This window comes from Drosophila albomicans, chromosome 2R (genome assembly GCF_009650485.2).
Source record: "Drosophila albomicans strain 15112-1751.03 chromosome 2R, ASM965048v2, whole genome shotgun sequence".
Lineage (NCBI taxonomy): Eukaryota > Metazoa > Arthropoda > Insecta > Diptera > Drosophilidae > Drosophila > Drosophila albomicans.
The window spans coordinates 29,842,308-29,861,041 of NC_047631.2; the positions used below are offsets into that span (position 1 = coordinate 29,842,308).

An 18,734-nucleotide genomic window follows, 5' to 3' on the forward strand; every position below is an offset into this window, starting at 1 on the left:
ATTATCAAAACAAAAACATACTGAAGTCTATTTTGATACACTGTTACTTGAAGAACATACTATCTAGTTTAAAATACTATTACATGCAAAATATACCATATATTTAAAAATATACCAGATTATCAATTTAATACTTGACTGCAGCAACAGTCTCGGCAGTTAATCGGAGATGATTTCATTTGTTTGGGAATTTAAAGTATACATACCCTTGTGTAGTGAGTATAAATAATAAGACAACTATGAAATCAACAATTGCAATTCAAAAAGAGTTATTCTCAATACAAATAAAAGCTACAATCAATACAAAAATACTTCAAATATAAACTGAGGCTTCATTCAATAAAAGATTCATAGAAAAATAGTCATACAACTTGGCGACTTTAAAGAGAGTTGTGATGACATCAACATTTGTAATTAAATTTTCTGAATTGACAATAGAATTTGAGCAAAGCTTTTGTGGCTTTGCTTGGCGACATTGTCACACACCCACGATCTAGTTTCTTATTTAATTTTTCCTTTTTTTTTGAGTTACGTTACAAGTTAGCTCGGTGCTGATAATAATAAGTACACATGAGTGGAGAAGCGCAATATTCAAAAGTATGACCCAGTTGATTTGGCTTTGGTTTTGGTATCACGACACGATGATAATTTTCACACCATGCAAATTGCTGCGCAAGTTTATTGCGCTTTCATAAAATATATGTAACACAAAAAAATAAATATATAACGCGACGTTGACTTTATAGTTTCGTTTGTTTCTAATTGTACAATTCAATAGAGGTCAAGGCGTTGCCAAAAAGGAGTGAGGAGAGAGAAAGAGAGAATTTTGCTTCACTTTGCTGACTCAGCGCAAATGTTGAAATACAAAATTATCGCATGATTATCATATGATGTGTGTGTGTGTTGATTGTACTCTGATTTGCATGTTATATAAGATGGGGGGGGGGGGGGGGGCTCTCTTGATTAATGTGCGGCCCTGAAGCAATCAGCTCTAATGGAGCAATGCCAATGTCGATTTTTGACGATGTGGTTGACGACGATGCTGCTTAGCTTACGATGTTTGGGGGAGTGAGAACGGTAAACAAAAAGGCCAATGACTTCTTTCATCGAGCCCGCTGGCGACGTCATTGCATTCCCTGAATATTACCCTAACCGAAAAAACAAAAACACAAAAAATAAAAAGAATGCACAAAAAAAAGTGCTAGTATATCGGCAAGTGCAGCGTTGAGAGCTCGCTTGTGACTGGAAAAACTTATTCCAAGTTGTTTGCCATGTTCTCCCCTCTCGATATACAAACATACAAACAAACATATATAAATATATACGAGTACATTTTTTTGCGCTGTTGTCGCTGCTTTTGTGCTGCATACAAAAGATTTTTGCTCAGCGCGTTGTTGTTTTCCAATGTGCAGTTGCTGTTGTTGTTGTTGTTGTTGTTTTCTTTGCATTTTTGTGTTCATTTGCAAGATTTCTTCCCTTATTTCTGGCGCTGCCAAAAGGGCGGCATGTGTGTGGATGCTTTGGGGTGTGTTTTTTATGCCATTGAAATGCAACCAAGCATCTCAGTTGTCGGCTGCTCCCCCAACAACCAAACAAGCTGCAAAAAAAAAAACCCACACTCCACTTTACTGTTTCAATCCCAGTTTGCTGCTGCTGCTGCACAGTCACACAGTCCCGTTTCCGCTGCATAAATATAACGCTACTTGCCTCTTGCATGCTGCATGCTGCATGCCGCAATTTATTTTCCACTGGAGCTGAAGCTGAAGCTCTGCAGCTTTAGTTGAAAGTTTCGTGTCGCGGTCGCAGCGCTTAAATTAAAATGTATGAGAGATTCTCTTATTATATACGTATATAGTTTGAATTAATGCCACAAACTTTCACAGACGTCTCACGCATCAGAGGCTGCGTCTGCTGCTCGTTCGCTGATTAGCAGCCAAATACACACGATTCACCCAAAACAACAAGTATTTCCAGCTCCAGCTTTTAGCTATAGCACAAAGGTAGCTCCAGACATATAACTACATAGCTAGAGGCATGCCACACACACACACACACTCATACACACGTGCCACACAGATGGAGAACTGTGCTCGCAGTCAACCTCATGGATGCACAATAAATGGCAAATTTCTGGTTGCCGTTCCTCCTTCTGCCTCTGCTCCTCCAGCTTTTCTAGCCATCAATTTGGCTACGTGCAGTTGCTTTTAATGCGCATTCATTTGGCTTACTGTATTATGGGCTACTAGCTTTTGGCAACGAGCGGCATCTGCACTCTGTTTTGGCCAACTTTGTTGCACGCTTTAATTGCGTCTAATTGTGATGTTGACAAAAGCAAACGGCAAATGAATGAGATCCGTGCGTTGTCTGTCAGTTTTCTCGCAGAACTTCATTAAAACATTGCCAATTAAATTGCTAGCTTCATTCATTTTCTTAATGGTCTGGCAAATGTTTAAATTATATTTTGAGAAACGCAAAACTACAAACAAATGTTTAAATTATATATTTTGAGTTATACAAACACAAAAATTGCATTACTAAGTGATTAAATTGCCAGACTTTGCAATTTAAAGAATTTTCTTATTGGTTTAATGCAAATTTATCTTGCAGCAGCTTTTTTCTGTTTGCCAGCACTTTAAACTATTAATTTTTTACAAACTTTTAATAGGAAATACTTTAGTCTTAATGGGTTTGCATTTACAATGGGGTTTATTTTCATAAATACACTCGTTTAAGTGCAATTGTAACTTTATATTCATGAATTGCTTTTGGTGCGGTTTGTGCAAATAAAATGTCTATATTGCATTTCCATTTTGCAAAGCAGACTAGCAATTAATAATTGAACATTTATTTTATGCAATTCGTTGTTGTTTGGCTGCAAGGAATAAAAAACAATTTATGCATGAATAAATAAAGTAAATATGGAATGTGTCAAAAACAAATGCACTTTAATAAAACCCAACAACGAAAATCGTTACACTTTTTGCATTTCTTTTTTTTTTTTTTTTGTTTTTTGAGTTTATGGTTCAATGTGCATGGAAATATAGAGAGAAAAGTAGAAGCAGAAGCTGAAATAGAAACAGATTTATGTGCATACTTTTTATGCAAAGCAGGACATAGTCAGGGCCATAGCCAAGAGAGGGAGAGAGAGAGAGCTTCGAAATCAGGAAGATGCACTCTCTACCAACAACAACAACAGCAATGGCAATAAATATAACCGAATAAAACTTTCGATGTTAGTTATAGTGTTTTTGGGGCCAACTTACCCACAGACGAAGCCAAAACGCAGACACTGTGACGACGACGCTGCCAAGTAGGCAACACAAAATCTGCAATGTCATATATAAGAGAATATATATAGATATAGTGGGGTGTTTGTGTTTCAGCGGATGCTGGCAAAGTCATCAATGGAAACATTGGGGAGCGACCAGGCACCATTAACGCTGTCAACGCTGGCAGGATTTATGCTGTGTGCTGTTTTAGCCATGGCCCAATTATGACTTGGTTTTAGTTTCTCCCCAGCGTATGTGTATGTGGCGCCATCTATCGAGGAGTGGCAGCGGCAGTGGTGACCTGGCCAAAGGGCAATTTATAGTGCACATTAATGAACGTTTGCTACGTGCAACGTGCAATTACAACTGCAACGCATTTAAATCGCAGTACAGCATAAATCGATTTTCATGTGTGTGTGCACATAGTTTTGAACGTCATTAAATATCGTTTAATATGAGTTGCTCTATTTTGCAGTAGTTCAAGTCTCTTTTGCCCTCGCTCTCTGTAATTGAAATGTCATTACGATGATTGGAATACTATGCTAAATAAATGATAGGTCTACATTTCTTGGCCGTAAATCGTTTACCAATGACGAGAGCGAAAGCGCGCAAAAAAAACTGAAATGGAATTTAAAACCGTAAAAAAGAGACTGCGAAATTGCCGCAATTGCAGTGCGCAAAAAAAAAGAGAGAGATGATGATAATAAAGAGATTACCCAAAGTGCTTGGCGCTTGAATACGAGACGTATCACGTCTTGGTCAGTTAGTCGCCTTACACACTATTAAATATGCATGTTGTGCTAGATCTTTTGAAGTACAAAGCAGCGTTGCACATAAAGTCGCGTAATTGAGTTTTGCAGAGTTATCAAACAAAGTTACGACACGCCGGGGAGCACACAGCATAGCACAAAACTGAAAAGCAGCTGAAAATTATAGCAGTAGAAGTTTTACACACAGCATTGAAAAATAAATGTAAAACTAAATAAATAAACTGAACTGTAGTTGTTATAGTTGTAGTTGAAGGGCAACACAACACAACAACGCACAACAAAAGTTGTAGCAACTTTTTTTTTGCTTATGCAATGCATAAAATCCATCAAGCATTAGATGTATGTACACGAGAACTGAACTGAAGTCAACTGAAGTTGTTGGCCATTTAAGTGGCCGCACAATTTTGCCAAATTAAATCCAGTTGAATCGTAAACCTTGAGTTGAGTTTTTAGCAACAAACACAAACACACAAACATAAAAATAAGGGAGCCCCACAACATCAGAGAGAACATCAAGCGAAGAAGGCAGCCAAGCAAATCCCCACGCAGCTTGGCTTAAATTGTCTGAAAAAGGGTTTATGATCATGTGCCGTTTTTATATACTACTCTCGCAGTTTGGACCCTGGCCCTGTTTCTGGCCCTGGTTATGGCCCTTGGCCCCCATTCCATTGCGAGTTAGTTGATGGGCTAAGACAAGAAACCTTTAAGCATTTATCTACACATAACATTGTGCAAAATATTTGCTAGTCAAGCTCGCTTTCTCCCTCTCTCGCTTTCTTTGGCTGGTCTCTTTATTGTGATTGGCCTGGCCAAGAGCGGTTCAGCTGTCTGCGCATCTCACACAATTGTTTTCATCATGTCATACAACTTCCAAATTGTCTGTACTTAGCCTGCAGCTAGCAAAGAACCAAAGTCAATGCTCCATTTCTTTATTATTTTTTTTTTGCCGTTGCTTGTTTGCTTTTTATCTGCGTTCTTTTTTTTCTTTTCGTTTTTTGTATTTTTTTTGGTAGGCAGCTTTGTTCTGTTGATTACAGCGACATGCCCTGTACATTTCAATTAAAATGACGCCCCTAGCTTAATTTCTTTTTACGCAACGCCCAAGAAATTAGAATATCTTATACAGTCAAGAATTTTCTTGTTGTTGTTGCTGTTGTTTGTGTCTCTTCTCATGCCGACTTCCCGTTAATTTGAGGGGCCATTCTGCACAGTCAGTTTTCAATCGAATGCCCAACACAGACACACTGTCGACACACACACACACACACACACATAGAGCTCCGCAGGACTTGAGCACAAATAGGAAAATGGGATTGGGAACAGGAACTGTAATGGAAACACACAGAGAGAGAGTGTGTGGGAGGAGAGGACTGACACAGGCGGAGGCACATTCAAACATGTTTCCGCTTTTCACGATGTGTCTGTCTGTCCCTTGGACCTGACTCTATGTATCTGGCATTTGCCATTTGGTACACGCTTTTCCAATTTTCATATACGCCGCCAAATGCCCAGTCTTCCCAAATGCCTTCTTTTTTTGCTCTCCCCTCTTGTCAGCTGGCAGCAGGCAGTTGACATTGCGATGACAAGGCCTGGCATAAAGGTGCAACTGTGTTGATAACAACTGAAAAAATTCGGTTTCGAGTTGAATTAAAGTGATGCTCCAACCTCTTCGAATGTTGTGCTTAAAGATGAGAAGCTTACACTCGTTTTTTTTTTGTTTTCAAGAGTGGTTTCTACTCGCTTAATTTTACTTGAACATTTTTGAATATTCCTCCCAACTGGCCTACATCTTTGTGTTTAAAAGCTGATGTGTGTGTGTGTGAGTGTGTGGAAGTATGTGAGCCAAGCTGAAGCACTTCAGGGAGTCCAACCGAAACGCTTTGTATAAGTAAAAGCCTGCCGCATTTTCTCAGAGAGAAGAGATCTCACTTATGCATGTATTTAAATGTAAGAACGTGTGTATACCAAAAATAACTGATGGCAATGCCATCCTCCTCTCCTTCTCTCTCTCTCTCAGTCTTGTTGTTGTGCTCAACATTTAGCGTCGTTTTGTGTGAGCTCATGAATAGTTAAATCCGCTTGCCATGCCAGCAGCAGTTTTCCACTCCCCTCGAACAACCCAAGCCAAGCCAATGCCAAAGCAAAGAGGTCGGTCTGGTCTTTTGGTCTGTTTGGTCTTTTTGCTATTTTCCATTTTTTATTAATGAAATCTCCTGGCTCAATGAAGCGTAAATTTGGCCTCAGTCAGACGAAGTTTTCTCTGTTTGGTGCTGAAGTGTTGTGTTGTGTTGTGTTGTGTAGCCATGGCATACCATTAATGGGTCTGGACTTACGACATGAGAGAGGGCTGGAGAGGAGACTGAGAGGGGGCGTCGTAAGTGGCCATAACGTGGCAGCTTCGACCATTTGGATGTTGCTCATTTTATTGATGGCACTCCATTTGTATCTCTATCTGTGTTTATACAAGTATTTCTTAGCTGTAGCTTTAGCTGCTCTCGAAAGCTTGAAGATGTGTCATGCATTTAATTGGCCAGCCCTTACATTGTTTCATAATCCCCCCGAACATTAATACGTCCTTGCCAAAAGTGTTGTGTATGTGTGCGTTGTGCTTTGGGGTCTGTTAATTGAATTTGCTTGTGTGTGTGTGTTGTGCTGTCGAGTTCAATTATTGCATGCCACAAGCAATTTATCTAAGCCGACAAGCTAATCAAAATGGTCCAAGCAATCCGTGGTCACATGTCCTGACCATCAATATGCAATCCTTTAGCGCTACAGTGAGTGTTGTAACTGGCAATTAAACGCAACGTACGACTGGCATCAAATAGATTGAATAACTTTGTGGCTGATGCTGCTCAGTGCCTGCGGTCTGAATAAATGTTTCATTGTCTGTGTTTGCCTATTTATTTTGCACCCAAACTCGATGCAGCACTCAACACTCTTTTTGGTCTCTCGCTAACCGCAAACATTTTTGACGGTTGTTCAACCGACAGTAGCCAGCAGTAGCTGATTGTTGACTGAGTTCCACCAATTTTACAGTCGAGTTCATTAGGGAACAGCGCACAGCAAGCAGCAGCAGGTAAACATCAAGCTATTGCGACTATTTTATAGCCCACTATGGCAATTGCCATGGCTCTGCTTCTGCTTCTATCTTTTTGTCGGTCTTTGTAAATCATTTACGCTTCGTGTGCTTCAAATGCTTCGCATGCTAAGCATCCTCGCATTCCCCAGGGCGAGGCTGACTCGCTGACTCTCTGACTGCCTGACACTCCTACTTATCTCGCCGAGCATTATTTATGCCTACTTCTTCGAGGTGTTTGGATGTAATTTCAAAAGTGTCTCCCAAGTGCCACGAAATTGTATTCGTTATATAGAAAAATATCTATAAATTCACAAAACGTATCCATTTGTTAATTCCAAAGAGTTTTAATTCCCATTCTCTGGCAGCGAGAGCTGCGTGTGGAGGCTGCCTTAAACATCCATTAATAATTAATACAGGTATAAATAGAAATACAGGCAATAAGCCCATAGGAATTACAGTGAAGCATGCCAGCTGGTGTCTTGTGTATACTACGAACAAAATTGCCTGGCTGCAGGTCATTGCAAAATCGAGCAAGCACTCTTGACTCAATCTATATATATATATGTATATATTTTATTTTTTGTTGTCGTGAATATATATATATAGTATATATATTTGTTACTCTGCTTTCGTTTTTAGGGGCACGCAATAAATTTTTTATGTTATTTATGCTCGCATGAGCCCTGTTTACTTGGCCAACGGCAAGTGCACGGCAATTTAATGCCATTTATATGGCTCAAATGTAATTTGATGGACTTTTAATCTATGTGCTTTATTGCTGTTGCTCCTGCCAATGTCGATGTCGGTTCTGATGTCGATGCTGATGCTGACGCTTCTTGCTGCCGTTGATCAAAGGCAGACGAGCACAAAAATGTTTATTAAAATGTAAATGGAAAATCTTGCACAACACAACACAAAAAAGGCAAAAACGAGAGAGAGAGAGAGAGAGAGCAACACAAAAATTGGGAAAGACGTTTCACAGGTTTCGATGATGCGTGTTATTTTCTTTGCTATTCAATGTTCTTGACGCCATCTTCCGGGGGTCAGAATTTCATTATCTTATCCCAGGCCCTTTAATTGGCTGTCAATTTCGCCTTTATGCTGCATAAATCGAGTTTAGAGTGCCAAAGTAAAAATAGAAAAATATGTAAATCGTTTTCGCTCTCCTCGACATTTTAGCAACAGCAAACGAAACCAAGCAACCAACCATAAAATATTTCCACACAAGTTTCAACTTTCATCCGAAAAGTTTTGCATAAAAGAGTTTCGTTTGCCCTTTGGCGCGGAGTTCATTCTTTTTTTTGTTTCTGGGGATGGTTGTAATTAAAATTGAAATTTCTGCACCCGCTGCAAATGTAATTTGTTTACAATTTAAATATATAATTTTATTTCTCTTAATAATGGATTAAGATAAAATGTAAGCACTTTACTTTTGGATACTGCGAACCAAGCTCGCAAAAGTATGCTACATTTTTGTGTATTACGTATACGTGTAGGATGCTTTAAGCTAAAGCCGCTGTCAGCTTTTTTCCACAGTTTGCACTCAGTTTAATCTTTTGAATAAATGGGTAACACGCTTCATTACAGGGTATCTCAACAGCTTGAATGCTTTATATTTTATGTTGTGTAGCAACAATATGTTTGTTTTATATATTTCACTTTGTGTGTTGACAGCAATGACCCACAAGCATAAATCATAAGTTTGTGCGCAACATTCTATAGACAAATATTGAAAAATTGTAGCAATGGCAGCTGAGAATTTCAGCTCTCTATCTCTCTCTCGCTCTCGCTCTCCAACATCTCTTTCTCGCTTTGGCTGTCTGAATAATTTGCAGCCAGTTTAAACCCCAAGATGCTGCTGCCTGAGCTGAAAGCTTTGATGTTTTGTTTAATAAAAATAAAATTGAGTGAAACGTGGTCGATGTTCAGTGTTTTCGTTTTTGGGGTGTGGCAGCGCTTGGGGATGTATGCATATTTATGTTATACATACTATATGTGTACAAACAGAACCTTGATTAATTGAAATGCAATTTAGCAAGCATAAATTTGACTGCAGAACATCGAGGAGCACTCAGCTACCAAAATGCATTTATGAATGAGCAACGAGCTTTCAACAAACTACATGCTGTTGCTGCTCATCAGATTTCTATGCTACTCCCCCTAGAGAGAAACATGGCAATGCAAATTATACACACACACACATACATACATACACAGGAATACACTCATGTATTTTGGACTGGTCGAAAATTTTGTAGTGTAAGCAAGAGCTGCATAGACAACGGCAGACAATGACAATCAGACGCCTGAATGCGCCTCAAAGCATGCAACAGCTTTTGAGTGCCTCCTCTCTGTGTGTGTGTGTGTGTGTGTGTGCAGCAGAGCAAGGAATTTGTCACATACAAATGACTGATGCCACACAGCTGGTCATTTGTTTATTGCCAGCATATGGAAAATGTCAATGTCAATGGAAGAAAAAGTGCCATTAGAAATAATGCAGAAGCTGTGACTGCCGTGAACCACAAGCACAGCGATAAAGCAAACGTTTTGTTGGATGCTTGACAAAAATAAATCAAGTGAGAAAGCTACAGTCGAGTGTGCTCGACTTTGAGATACCCGCTACCGGAAACAGTGCAGTATATATTTTAAAATACACCAAATTAATATGAGGCAAAAATATTAAAAATATAATTTGGAGAAGTCTACTTCTGTCTGTTATATACATTTCATGGAGGCACAAAGTTATAATACTCTTTAACCCTATGCGTAGCGGATATAATGACTCAGAAAATTGAAGGAAAGCAGTTGTGATAGACTTTAAAACAAATTTGTAATGTTTTTGTTATATTTAATTTATTAATTCACAGACTAGGGAAATGTCTTTAATAGGTAAATGAATACGGTTTCAATCTCTTGAATTGTGATAAAATGCTACATAAATTCAATACTGTCTTTAATATTTATAACATCCCTCGTTTAATCTCTGCATTTTAGTTTATTCACGAACTTTGAAATTGTCTCTATAAATGCATTGATCTGATTTCGGAAGTTCTGGCAAAATGTTTTTATACCCTTTTTATGGCTTTTAGCCTAGAGGATATACACACATGGTTGAATGGAGAATAGCGGTGGATGGGGAGGGGGGCAGCGCAGCGCGTCGCAGCGTTGAGAATGATGTTGCCTGACAGCTGCAGCCAAGCCAAGTTGGCCATTGTCCTTGCCAAACTGGGTCAGTTTTGGCATAGATAGTTGTGTTTGTGGGCTTATTGATTGCCAGCACAAGTGCCGCTGACTGCTGACTGGTCGCTCGCTGTGTGTGTGTTAGTGTGTGTGTGAGCGTCGAAACTGTGCAAAGGACACGCCCAGTCCTGGGGCATGCTTTACATACACAACGTCGCTGTCATATTGCAGCTGCTGTGATTTTAACCAGACACACATTCGCAGAGCTCTCAACACTCGGCACTCAACATTCAACACTCAGCAGCAACATGCTCAAATTAGAAACAGGCATTGAAATCCACAAGTGCCCTCAGGACTCATCTCTCTTTCTGTCTTTCTCTGTGAAGTTTCGCTTAGGCTGCATTTGACATATTCGTATCCGTTTACACTCTCGTCGTCGTCATCGCCATCGCTATCGTCTGCTGCTCACACGTTGTAAGTAACTATTCAGCTATAATGCTGTTGTAAGTAGACAGAAAGGAAAGGGAAGGGAAGGAAAGGAAAGGAAGGCTGTGTCAACAAACATCTTGGCCAAATTCCAAAGCACTTGTATTTAATTTTAAATGAGATGTGCACAAATGCTAAACAATGTGGATGATGATGAGTAGAGATGAGTTGATGCTTAATGTTTGGCATTCCAGTTATTTCCGATTATCATAAGTCAATCAAACGTGGCCCAAACCAACCGCAAACGAGTGACAGCTGCATGCTTGTGGCTGCCTAAGCTAATACGATATCTCCACAGAGTCTCTCTCTCTTTCGCTCTTTGTCCCGGTCTCTTACCTAAGCGTCATCTACACGTCTTTGCGGTTAACTAACGTATCTTTGTGTGATCTGTTGGGGGGATTCAACTACGTCATTTTAACACTCAGAGTTAAATGGTATTAGCATTGGGATTGTGGCTACTGAAAATACGAGTCGAGTCTCTAAGCAAACGTATATCATGATAATAAGTTGAAGCATCTCAAATAGTTTGCTTATCTAAAGCCCTCACTTAAATGTGCATATACTATATACAGAGCGAGAGAGAGATGCGTCTTTTTGGGGCAAAGGCTAAGCAGACCACTTAATATGCTACTTAATTAGTATTAAGAGATTTGCACTCTCAAAAGTTATACCATTGCATTGCTAGTTTCATTTCGTGCAGAGTTGCAACTTATCGCAGACGTTGCATTCTTTGTTTGCATACGAAATTGCAGAGAGTGAGAACGCTCCTCCGCTCTGGTGTCTTTCACAGATTACTAATGCTGCTGGTCGATGTCGAGTGATGGGGGGAATGAGAAGAGTAAAGTTTACTAAGAGCTGATTAAATTTTGCAACGACAGCAAATTAAAGTGAAAACAATTTTGAGGGCGTCTACACAAAATGCAAGCCAGACAGACTGACAGACAGACACATGCAACGCCGCAGGGTGTGGGCCAAAAGAAAGAGAGAGAGAGACAGATGGAGAAGGAGGAAGAGAGAAACCACACATACACACATGTAGAAGTTTAACGCAAATAAATTGCGCATTCAGAGCAAAATTAACACAGAAGGACACAACGGAAAAAAAAGAAGAAAACATTGGACGAGTTCAGAGGGCAGAAGCGGGGAGCAACCAGCCAACAGCAATAATAAAAGGGAACCAAGAAAAAAGAATTGGCTGGCAGCAGCATAACGAAGCTTAAACAGAAAAATATGTGAATTCCACAAATGCGGGAGTGTTGGCAACAAAAAAAAACACAAAAAAATAAAATAAAATAAAAAAGAAAAGAAAGAGAAAAAACTGAAAGCCAGTTGCTAGAGTGGGCAATGTAACTGCGTTGGCAGCAGGAGTCAGGTCTCAGGACTCAGGACACCGTAGCGGACATGGTCCAACCAACAACCGCTGGCTGTTGTATCTCTATGTAGCGAGTCTTTTTTTTCTCTATTTTGTGTAGAGCGCAGGATGCAGGCGAAAAAAACAGACAACTCCATAAGTAAAATGGCAGTGAGTTGGTTAGCGAGCTGCGGATATCCTTTTGGGTCATTGGGCTTCTTGATTGGAGTCCATGCGTTGCCTTGACTTGACTTCTCTTACCACTCTCTCTGTCGCTTTGCTGCTAACTGTTGTTAGCATTATTATTGCCATCGCTTGTCTCCCATTTTAATATCTAGCACATAATCTGGCACAAGGTATATTATACATAAGCTCGCATCGTATCGCATCGCATCGCATGGCATCGAGCTACTTGGCTATGCAATCAACGTACAGTTGACCCAAACTCGCGACTGGCATTCAAATTGGCAGCATTAAACTTGGCTATTTGGCTGGCCAATGCTGTCATAAATGTGATAAGGGATGCCAACACAAGCACAAATAGGGGCTGTCCACCTCGCACTACCACCACTCAAGGGACACTGCCCACTTGCCATCCCATTTTTGGGGTGGGCGAATTGGGAGACTGTTGCTCTGTCTTAATTAATAAGTCAATAGCTGGCTGCTTAAGCTGGCTTAGAAACACAAGTTGTTGTACCGAGAGTTTCAGCTAAATAGAAATTTATTAAGACTTGTACAATATGATTAAGTCAGCAGCTAATTGTAGTTGCTCTTTGAAAGTGCTCCACGCGGATTTAGGCCAAAGCAAAGTGACAAGCAAACTTACATTTAGTTCTTGAGATCAAAGCGGCTGCTTTTAGTGGAAGTTAGTGGAAATAGAAATACTGAGTTATTATAGTTTTAGTATATGAAATATATATATTTTTCTTTTTTAATCTATAACTTACATTACAAGTACAAATTTGTATTTTATAAATCTAGTCTCTCATAAGTAAACTGAACTTCTTATGCAATTCGCAGATTACCATTTATATAGATAGCTTTTGTAGGGTATGCCAAGCACAGCAGATTGAATATTACAGTCGCCTTTTGAATTGTCCTCTAGACACTGTGAGAAATGTCAAGGGAAAATGACGGCCATCGGTTTTCTTCTTCAGCTCTCGGTCTGCTCTTCAGCTCCTTGCGTTGTCGCTGCTTAATTTTGTTATGAGCTTTATGCACATTTACGCCATTTCATAAAATTTTCATAATGGCTGCCAGCTAGTGTATGAGTGTGTGTTCGAATGTGTGCGAATGTCTGAGTGTGAGTGTGAGTGTGTCAGTGAATGACTGACAACGTCGTTTCAGTGTTTTTTTTTTATTTTTTTTTATAACGTCATCGTGGCGGGAACTGCTGCGTCCCGTTGCCTGCTCTAATGGCGCAAATGTTCAATAAAGTGGCTTTTAGCGCTTTGCCACATACATGCACATATCTTACACGCACATATAGATTGGAGGGAAGGGAAAAGGGAAGAGGGGCGGAGAGACAGTTGAACCGGAAGGCAGAAGTCGATGTGTGTTTGGTTGGGTTTTGCTTCGACACTCGACAAATGTGAGAGAAGCGAGAGAATCTGCGCTCATTCTGTTTTTAGTAGGCACTACACGCACTTTATGTGCTTTACCTTTTCAAATAAATTGAATGGGCATATTAATTTAATGCATCGGTGTGTGCGAACTCCTGAATAATGCACAACTAAGTGTGCTTGTATATGAGCACTTAAGCACTTGTAGGCGTTGATATCAGCTTTATATGCCCCCATATCCGTTTAACTTCTTCCCATATGTTTTACTTCTTTTTTTGAGGTCATTAAATTGGAATTTTGCCCGCAGCGTAGCTTAAAGTCATCTATGCTTCGCCTCGACTCTTCGCTGTCTGTCTGTCTGTTTATTTGTTTGGCTACGCATTTGAAAAACAATTAATTTGCCAGCCTGATTGCAAAATTCTATGTGTGTGTCCGTCTGTGTGTGTGCTGAAATTTGTTTTGTGAGTAAACACACACTCACATGATCCACAGACATGACCACACTTTTATGCTTTGACTGATGTGTGCGATGCCCCAAGGCAACGAACAGCTCATGATGATGGTTTGGTTTCGTTTCGTTTCATTTCGTTTTGGTGTCTGTATCCATTATTAATGTATTTGTTTCATAAAAATCATTCAAATTGCTATGAGCTCATTTTTTTAATTAAAAGCAAAAACCATATAAAGGCCATAAACATTAAGAAGAAAATGAAATAGAATGTTGACGCATGGGAAGTTGATAAGCCCAAAAATCACAGGAAACACATAACACACAAACACTCACTGAAATTTATCGCCCAAAAATATTCTCAGAAAAATTGCCATAAGTCTCGTCATCCTCTCGTCTCGTTTCGTTTCGTCTCGTCTTGTAATATTTTATGAATTTTATTTGGCGGCAAGTACATCAATCGACAGAGGGGCAAGGCAAGTACGTAGTGTACATAGAGAGAGAGCAGTGAATGATGCCACACGTTTTAAGGAGGCACGCACGATATGACCGAGAGAAGGGCTCGAAGAAAACTTGTGTCATTCAATTATTTTGCTATTAGTTATTCGTGACGCGCCACTTGAGATGTTGGCATTGCCTCACGTACACACTTCTCCCTCTCCTGTGCCTTGCCTAGCTTCAAGTTGGAGCTCCAGTTTCAGCTGCCAACTTCATATCCATGATTAATAAATGTCGACCGCAACATTACTGACACCTCAACAACAGGCAACAACGACAACGACAGCAACAGCGCTGTCGTTTGGACAAAATATGTTGCGGCTTCTCCTTTTGTTGAAGCAACTTTAGCTATGCCTCTCTAGATACATACACAACAACATCATACTATATAGAAGAAGCGAGCATAAACTAAGTGCACTTTGCATGATACAAACGTACGCAGCTCCTTTGTCACAAACAGGTGACAACAAGTACACGTAGTTACAACGTGCAATAACTGCCAAGGGAGCTGCAAAGAGGCATTCAACATGCTCTCGGGGCCGGGGCGGGTGCGAGGCACAAGTAAAGAGGCAGCAACACAATTGAAGTGAAATTTTAGAGCACAAAACACCCGCTAGCAGCAGCAGCAGCAGCAGCAGAAGAAGAAGCAGCAACAGAAAATGCCATGCCACAGACAGGCTTCCTTGTGGTCTTCTTGCGGTCGGCGTCATGAATTTTACACACCTTGGAGACCAGAGCACATATGGACAAAGCAACATAATACATACTCTATATATGCTATGTGCTGCAATTGTTCAACCCTACTGTTAACTTTAACGTTGCTTAAAGAAGGAACTAGGCAAATCCCATTGATTTATTGTAGAACAAGCTTATCAACTTTGCCTTAAAATTGATTGAGTTAATCCCTCATTTTCATAATTTATTTTAAGTTGTAAGCCCAACACGTGTCAAGAGCTAATTAATTAACGCCACTTTATCTTTTCTGTATATTCCAGCAAGCAGCAGCACAACATCAAAGGCAAATTCACAGTTCCGAAAAACACCAACCTTGAAAAACTAAATGAAGCCTGTGTCTGCAACTGTGCCAAATACCACAACGCTGGATCTTAGACGACGGCCACAAATTAGCCAGCCCGCACTTGATTTGCTAGCTTGAATTCGAGCCTAAATCCGCTAGGTTCAACAACAAGGTTTTTGAGAAATAGCTACAACAAATACACACAGTTCGATCGATTCCACCAAAAAAAAAAAAGAAAATCAGAGGCAGCCAAAGCAGCATCAACAAACAACACAAACAAACAACCGACTCAACACACACAGAGCTGAGCGAAGCAAAAAGTTTGTGTTATTTTTCGAGAGCGCCAAAGGATTGATTAAAAAACCGCCAACCTGGAACTAATGGAATTAGAGAATATTGTGGCCAATACGGTCTACTTGAAAGCAAGAGAAGGTGAGTGCGAGAATCCAAATACGTTACGAGCAAGAGGGAAAACTACGGTTGAGTATGCTCGACTGTGGCATATCCGATAACCATTCATAAAAAGTGCGGTATTAAAAAAATACTAAAGTTAACTTAGTTACTACTAAAAAAGTAAACATACACCGAAGGTTATGTTTGGTATATCAATCAAAATATTGTGCAGATACGAAATATACCAGTAATATATATCAAATTAAAATAGACTGAAATATACCGAAGACTATATTTGGTATATCGATATACTCTTAAATTCAAAATATAGCATAGAGTTCAAAATACGCCATATTTTCAACTAAACCAACAAAGACTCGACAGCAGCATCAGTTGTTGGTCATATAAACACATTTCTAAAGTAACTTCTACAACAACTATAGCCCTATCTCTTATAGTCTCTGAGAACTAGGTGTTCATTCGGACAGACAGAGAAGAATATACATATATAAGTTAAAAGGTCGAATATAACTCCTTCTGCCAGTTACATAAATTTGCTATGGTCACAAAGTTATAATACCCTTCTAGCCTGCGGGTAATGAGTATAAAAACTAACTACTACTGACTACGATGACGACGACGAACAAATACCACAGTCTGCTTTTAGGCAGCCAAATCCTTAGAGATGGCTTTTTGTGTGCTGCTGAGTGGCTTCTGTTGGCACCTTGTCTGCAGCCTCAACCTCAATTTCAGCATCGATTTTTGTTGCCAGCTAGCTAGGCTTTCATTTTTGTTTCTATTAAAGGCGTTTGTTAATTGAACGAGCCTCAGGAAAGGGCAGAGAGAGAGAGAGATAGAGAGGAAAGGGAGCGAGTCAGGGCAATTCTGTTGGCTTTGCCTGGCCCTGCGCTTTATCTAAAGTTAATGAAGCGTTAAATGTTTGCGCTTCAGCAACTTATTCATTTTCATGCTTCATATTACAGCTTTAAGTGCTCTATTTGCCTCCGAACTGTCCTGTCAGTTGTGCTTTTGGAGGTCACACTTCAATTGCAGCGTGTCCTGTGTGTCCTGTATACAACCACTAGACAGTCCAAGTTCAGTGTCATTGTCACTCAAATCGGCTTATATAACAACAAAGTCAACCCCAGATGTGGGGTTTGTGCTATGTGCAAATTATTGTGAAATTATGCATAACAGTTCTTAGAATTTTACAAGCAAAGCAAAGCTGAAGGTCACCTTCACCCTTCACTCGTCAGTTTCGTCAGTGAATTCATCTAATGACTAAGCACGTGAAAGACTCGCGTGATTTATCAAATCGATCATCATATTTAGGTGTCATACTAGGTGCAACACAGAGAAAATATATAAAGTAAAAAGTAATCAGCAGAGACGATTGAATGTATCCATCAGATACATTTCGCCGCCCAGCCACCTCGCTCGCTCAACAGATTTAAATGACAGAAACGTGCACAAAATTTCAATTTGTAATAATGTAATATTTCGAGAGCAGTTTGTCGACTCGCCCCAGACAGAGAGAAGAGCGGGGTGGATGGAGGGGGGGAAGGTAAAACATATATTTGCAATAGATTTAACAAGCCAAAAAGTAAGTTTTGTATTTGTATTTGTGGAAGCAGCAGCAAAAGCGACGGCGTCAGCAAAAGGCCGCCGCCGGCAACATAAACGAACGAATTCGTAAGCCGAAAACTTTTATTCTTTTCTAGGAAAGGCAGAGAAAGGAAAAAAGTTGTGAATTCTCTGCAAAATGTTATTGCAGACCTTTACACTTCTTTGAAAACAATCGCTCCTTATTATGTACATAGTACATAGTATGCTAGATCGAAAAGTGAAACAAACACGTTTCCAATCTAAACTTTCAGTTGCGTTTAAAGCAAGAAATGTTGCCAGTCGAGTCGAGTCTATGTTCAAATACTTATCAGCAATGCTGTTTCTGCTTCTGCTGATGCGTTGCAAATTCGTTAGACTGCGTTATCAGCGAAATGAATGCTAATTGCCAGGCCACGCCTGAACATGGAATTCGCTTTTACGAGCTGCAGCTAATTGAATGCATTTTACTGTCTATCGACTACTGCTCTCTTTTTACAGGGTAACTGCAAAGCGCATATCACGCTTATCTCGCGACTATTTTCACTATAGTTGTAGTCGCTTTTTGCATTTAAAAATGAGGACACATTAAAATGGCAGAGCAAGAGGGAAAGAGAGAGAGAGAGAGAGAGAGAGAAAAGTCGCCGCTGCCTTCGATGACATAAATTTTGCCTTAATGCCCTGCCATAATGCTGATTATGTCGGGAAGAAGAAAAAGGAGCAAAGACAGCAGAAGCATCAGCAGCAGCAATAAAGGCAAAATCGCTGCGGATGTGATGCGACTTAGTGAGAAGGAGAAACGTTTGAGGGAAGAGGGAAGAAGGCAAAGGGCAGTTTCGCTGTCATTTCATCTCTCTAACTAGAGAAGTGAAAAATTTAATTTGACCGCAACTTGAAGGCGATAAAGAGTGAAATTTGTGGCAAGTTTTGCGAGTTGGAATTAGCAAAGCACACATATCTCAGAACTTTTGAGCATTGAATGAATGAATGTGCGTGAGTCAGAGAATGAGTGAATGAATGAATGAATGCGTAAGCGAATTAACATGTTGCTTAGTTTCATGGAAATTGTACAGATTAA

The 18,734-nt window shown here is 39.9% G+C and overlaps 2 protein-coding genes across 2 annotated transcripts in view; both read left to right on the top strand.

The window, feature by feature from the left end:
• LOC117573663 (G protein-coupled receptor kinase 2) overlaps nucleotides 1–18,734 on the top strand; it is a 58,373-nt gene that overhangs the window by 13,516 nt on the left and 26,123 nt on the right. The window contains exon 3 of the mRNA XM_034256991.2: nucleotides 15,639–16,093. Within this exon, the coding sequence (XP_034112882.1) occupies nucleotides 16,042–16,093 (52 nt within the window). The 5' untranslated portion in view covers nucleotides 15,639–16,041. The remainder of the gene's footprint in view (nucleotides 1–15,638; nucleotides 16,094–18,734) is intronic.
• Nucleotides 1–18,734, top strand: part of LOC117576396 (uridine phosphorylase 1) — a 239,162-nt gene that overhangs the window by 8,348 nt on the left and 212,080 nt on the right. The window lies entirely within an intron of this gene.